Source organism: Pinus tabuliformis, chromosome 5_2 (genome assembly GCF_031772625.1).
Source record: "Pinus tabuliformis cultivar Carrire ecotype Pingquan chromosome 5_2, CPIR1, whole genome shotgun sequence".
Classification (NCBI taxonomy): Eukaryota; Viridiplantae; Streptophyta; class Pinopsida; order Pinales; family Pinaceae; genus Pinus; species Pinus tabuliformis.
Window position 1 is genome coordinate 979,519,816 of NC_142306.1, and position 5,499 is coordinate 979,525,314.

The 5,499-nt window shown below is 47.1% G+C and overlaps 1 protein-coding gene across 1 annotated transcript; it reads left to right on the forward strand.

Moving 5' to 3' along the window:
- The first annotated feature begins 613 nt into the window (after positions 1-613).
- On the forward strand, positions 614-4,843 carry LOC149162568 (uncharacterized). The gene is made up of 2 exons (XM_089435222.1): positions 614-1,499; positions 1,845-4,843. Exons 1-2 carry the CDS (start codon positions 614-616, stop codon positions 4,841-4,843), a joined length of 3,885 nt encoding a protein of 1,294 aa, XP_089291348.1.
- Positions 4,844-5,499: the final 656 nt, after the last annotated feature.

The following is a 5,499-nucleotide window of genomic DNA, read 5'->3' on the forward strand; positions in this document are numbered from 1 at the left end:
CCTCTCCTCCATGCACTGACCTCCCCTCATCCTCTTCCCAGCCACCTCCCACGGCCCCTCCATCCAAACCCCCTTCCTCTAAAGATCCCCCAACCCACAACTCGGAGAGCAAAGAGAAGCAGGGGGACAAAGACATTGAAATGGAGGTTGATGGATCCTCTGGCCCCTTACAAGGTCCAGATATACCTACGGAAGGAGATAATCAGGTGCAACAAATGGAGGAAGAACCGGAAAGTATAGATCTACATGGATTAGACATACTCGAACTAGAAGCAGCATGCAAGAAGAAAGCATATGAAAGCATCCCAGAGTTCCAGCTTGACAAACTAGAAATGGTCATTTCCAGAGCCTATCATCAAAATCAGCTTGGCATCCAGCCAGGAAGTCAATGGGATTTAAGCCAAACCCCAAAAGATTCCAAAAAAAGGGGAAGAAGAACTGACCTCCAAAGAACAATAGCAGTTGGGAAGATTCTGGTAGACTCCGGTAGGTATGCTAAGCTTACGAAGTACTACAAGCCCTCCACCAATAGTGACTTATGAAGCTCATTTCATGGAACCTTAGAGGGCTCAACGGCCCAGGAAAACTCAGAATGCTTAAAAATATGGTAAAAATGGAAAAGCCACAAATATGTTTTTTCCAAGAGACAAAATGTAATAGTTCAACTCTAGAAAGAATCCTCTCTAAAGCCTGGCCAGGATGTCAATCAGTTGCTGTAGATGCATCCGGCGCTTCTGGGGGATTAGCCATTGCATGGAACTCTCAAGCACTCACTCTGTCGGACTTTCATGCTTCACACAATTTAATACAGGCTACCTTCCACATAGTTGGCACAAATATTCATGGGAATCTCTCGAATGTATACTTCCCTCAGGAAGCAAGGGAAAAGATTGCTCTCCTCCATACCCTAGAAGTTCTTAACGCCAATAGAAGGCACCCACTGTGGATAGCTGGAGGGGATTATAACATGATAACAAAATTAGAGGAGAAGATAGGAGGCAAAAACAAGTTGGAACAGGAAAACACCCACTTCAAAAACTTTATTCAGAGTGCATCCTTGATAGACTTACAGTTCTGCAATGGCACTTTTACGTGGAGCAATCACAGAGCAGGCATACATCAAATAGCCTCCAAGCTGGATCGCTTCCTTATCTCTGATAACTCGGTCCACCTGGGGGGAGATTTCTCGGCGGCCATTCTTCCTCACTCTGGCTCAGATCATTGGCCGGTTGCCCTCCAATGGCAGCGTCCAGGCAATAACACACGAAGACCTTTTCGCTTTGAGGAGTTTTGGTTCACTCATCCCTCACTCAGAGACTTCGTTAACTCCACATGGATATCCTTCAGCCCTCCAGAAGGATCCAAGATGTTTCAGTTTCAACAGAAACTCAAACATCTAAAGCTTAACCTCAAGAGATGGAACAGAGAGACCTTTGGAAACATCTTCAAGGCGCAAAATGATCTTCAAAAAGCCCTGGAGGATCTCCAAAGAGAAATAAGTACATGCGGCCACACAGAGAGAACCCTCGAACAGGAGCAGCGCATCCATAATCAGCTTGAAGACAGAAGAAAGCAGGAGGAGATATACTGGAAACAGAAATCAAGAATCAGATGGCTAAAAGAGGGAGAAAGAAATACCAAATTCTTCCATAGAACCACAGTGCAACGCAGAATGGGCAACAATATTCCTTACATACAAAATTCAGAAGGAGAAAAGGTGGAGCAACATGAGGAAATTGAGAAGGTACTCCTCGAACACTTTAAGCAGGTCCATCAAGAACCTGACATCAACAGACAACCGACAATTGAAAGAATCACCCGCAATATACCAAAATTAATCACAGCGGAGCATAATGAACTCCTCCTTAGCCCAATTCAAATTCAGGAAGTCGACAATGCAATGACTCAGCTTAAAGAAGGAAAAGCTCCCGGCCCGGATGGATTTACCACTACTTTCTTTCACAAGTTTTGGGATTTAATAAGGCCGGAAGTTTGGGAGGTGGTGGAGGAATCGCGGGTTTCTCACTGGCTGCTTCCCTCGCTCAACACTACCTTCATAGCTCTGATTCCTAAAGAGGAGGACGCGCTCAAACCGGACAAATTTCGGCCAATCGCACTATGCAATGTTATATATAAAGTTATCTCTAAAGTCATTGCAAATAGGCTAAAGCCCCTCCTGCCCATGCTCATCTCTCCGGAACAGTCAGGTTATGTGGAAGGAAGACAGATTTTGGACGGAATCATCCACACGCATGAGATCACCCACACTCTCAAGCATTCAAAGCAGGCAGGTATGCTTCTTAAACTTGATCTTTCCAAGGCTTTTGACAAACTCAGTTGGGATTATATTCAGCAAATGTTATCTGCTTTTGGATTCAGCCCCACCTGGATCCGATGGATCATGAGCCTTATCTCCTCCACCAGCTTCTCCATCCTAGTAAATGGGATCCCCTCTCGCCCCTTCTCCCCCTCCCGGGGTATCAGGCAAGGTGACCCCCTTTCCCCCTTCCTTTTTGTTTTGATGGCTGAGGGCCTGGGACGTCACATTAAGAATGCCCTCCACTCGCACCAGCTTAAGGGTATCTCCATACACCACCTGCCAGCAACTTCCCATCAGCAATTTGTTGATGACACGATGTTATTTGGGTACCCTTCTGTTCAAGAAGCTTCCATATTTAAAGCAGTGCTAAATGATTTTTCCGAAGCCTCAGGAACTAGCATCAACTGCTCCAAATCGCAGATCTTCTTCTTCAACACCCCCCCGGTTGTCAAGTCTGCCATAGTCCGCATTCTGGGGATCCCCATAGCCACCCTGCCCTCTAAGTATCTCGGTGCTCCCCTCACTGCCTCAGCCATCAACCATTCCTCTTGGCGCAATTTAATTGAAAAACTTGAATCACGTCTCAATCAATGGACTCACAGAACTTTGAACCTAGTCAGCCGGGCGGTTCTTATTAAAGCCATTCTTCAAGCAATGCCGCTGTACCTTTTCTCCATCCTGGCAGCGCCAAAATGGGTCCTAAAAAGACTAAGGAAAATTCAGAGAGATTTCCTTTGGGGAAGCAATGCAACCAATCGCAAATGGGCTCTGGTAAAATGGAGCACAGTATGCAAACCGAAGAAAAATGGAGGAATTGGTCTAAGAGATCCGGAGCACAGCAATGCCATCATGGGAGCCAAGATCTGGTGGCAGTGGCTCACCAACGCAGGCAAGCCATGGGTCACATTATGGACAGCAAAGTATGCCAATCAGCGTCCCCAGGAAGAGCTTATCAGATTGGAGCCCAGTGACAAAGGATCACTAATCTGGAATGCAGCCAAAGAACATTATAAGATGATCCAGCAGCATAGCTTCTGGGAGGTAAGAAATGGCAATAATGCTAGATTCTGGATGGACGCATGGAATCAAATGCCTACCCTCAGCAACGTTCTGAACCTGCCTCTAAACAACATGGAAGAGGAGACACAACAAGTCAAGATAAGGCATTACTGGACCCAGGAAGCGGAGAAAGGCTACAGAATCTGGAAACTGGGTAACCAAATCCTCACAAATGAAAATTGCCAAGCTGCCATAGCATTGGAACTGGAGCTCAGCAAAAGAAAAATCAGGTGTGACGAAAGGGAAGATATCCTAAGGTGGGGTTATAAACCAAAAGGAGCGTTCACTACGTCTGAAGCATACAAGATACTCTGCAACGACTCTGCTCCTCAGGATCCAATCTGGGGCCAAATCTGGAACTCTGGCTCCTGGCCCAAAATCTGTCACTTTCTTTGGCTGGTAGGGCATCAGAGAATCCTAACTTGGGACAAGCTCCGAAGAAGAAATTTCCATGGTCCCTCCATCTGTTTCAACTGCTATGCTCATGAGGAAACGCTCCAACATCTGTTGGATTCATGCCCCCTAGCCAACCAGCTTTGGGAGAAGGCAAGCTTTCGATGTCAAAGAAGATGCAGACTTGAAAATGAAATTACGAACTCCATACGACAGTGGCAAAAGGACCCGTACAAGAGCAACATCCTCAATCATCTATGGCGAATGATTCCCGGGCTAATTCTATGGAATATATGGAAGGAGCGAAATAAACACATTTTTAAAAATCAATGCTCTTCGCTGGACAATATTTGGCATATGCTATGCAGAAATATTCAAGAAAATGTGATGCTAAGACCCTGGAAGGAGGAGGACTGGCCCTCACTAGCCAACGAGAAAACTATCATGGATAATTGGCAAATCAGCTGCGCTAAAAGCATGCACCAGCAGAACCATCCGGCAGCCAGCATTGAAAATCAAGTCGCATGGAAGCCTCCGCCAAAGCACACATTCAAACTCAACTTTGATGGTGCCTCAAAAGGGAATCCCGGGTTAGCAGGCTTTGGTGGAATAATTAGGAATCATGAAGGTGTTCCCATGATACTCTACTTTGGAAACATTGGATGGGATACCAACAACTCTGCCGAATTGGAAGGGCTTTGGCAGGGACTTCAACTTGCTGGGGAGCTCAACCTCCACCCTCTGGAGGTAGAAGGAGACTCCCAAATCCTCATCAATATGGCCAAAAAAATCCTAAATGGATCTCAGGCTAAAAAAATAGCCACCAGCTGGAGGCTTGAAGCACGACTGGAGGCAATAGAACAGAAGCTTCGCAGCAACAGAGCCATCACCTTCACACACACAAGGCGGGAGGGCAACAAGGTTGCGGACTTCATGGCCAATGTTGGGGTGGGGAGTAATCACTCTCTGATCACAGGACAATTGAATACCATATTATCGCATGTGGAAGCTCAAGAATGTTCTCAACTGGTCCACAAGGATGCAACTCCCCCGGATGCGGGTGACATATGAGACGGGACAGGAGTGGGCGGCTGGACACATGCCGCCCCTCAGCCATCACGTGGCACCCACTGTGAAAATCTGGAAAGGGCGAGGGAGGTTTAAAACGAAGGGACCTGGAGCAGTTAATGCCCGGAGCGCATTTGATCCAGCGTCAGGCAGTAGTAATGGCGGATAGGATCTCGAGCAGGGTAGGTGAGGAAGCTGAGAATAAAACAGGGTTTGAGCAGGAATGTGGGCAGTTATGCAGTTGGCAGGCCTTTCTGACACTGTTGAGATCTCTTCTTCGGTGGATGGGTTCATCACGCAGTCGGCTTTGGTTTCAGAAAGCCTGGTTCAACTTGTGGTTTGTTGTATCTCACATCCCTCAATGGTGAGACCTCGATAGCGTCTGCTTAGCCGTCGAGGCTCTTCCAGAGGAGGGGGCTCACGCAGGCCTGAAGGGGACCATGCTGGTCATTGTTGCCACTGCAATCTTGCCAGAACCATTGGAGCCACCCCCTTACATTCCAGTCAATTCATGGATGCAGGGGCTTCAGGCTCGACCACCCTGCCAGCCTTTGGTTCCACCATCTTCAATTTTACCAGCTCGACAAACAACCCAAGGATTAGCGCGCATGTTTCTGTTCTGTTTATTGAGAATGATCCAGAGGATGACGACCCCATGA

Bases quoted from the DNA above. Each gene is read 5' to 3' on its own strand.
- LOC149162568 (XM_089435222.1), top strand. From the start codon at position 614: ATGGAAAAGCCACAAATATGTTTTTTCCAAGAGACAAAATGTAATAGT. The intron at 1,500-1,844 runs GTACATGCGGCC...AATTAATCACAG, and splicing joins GGATCTCCAAAGAGAAATAA to CGGAGCATAATGAACTCCTC.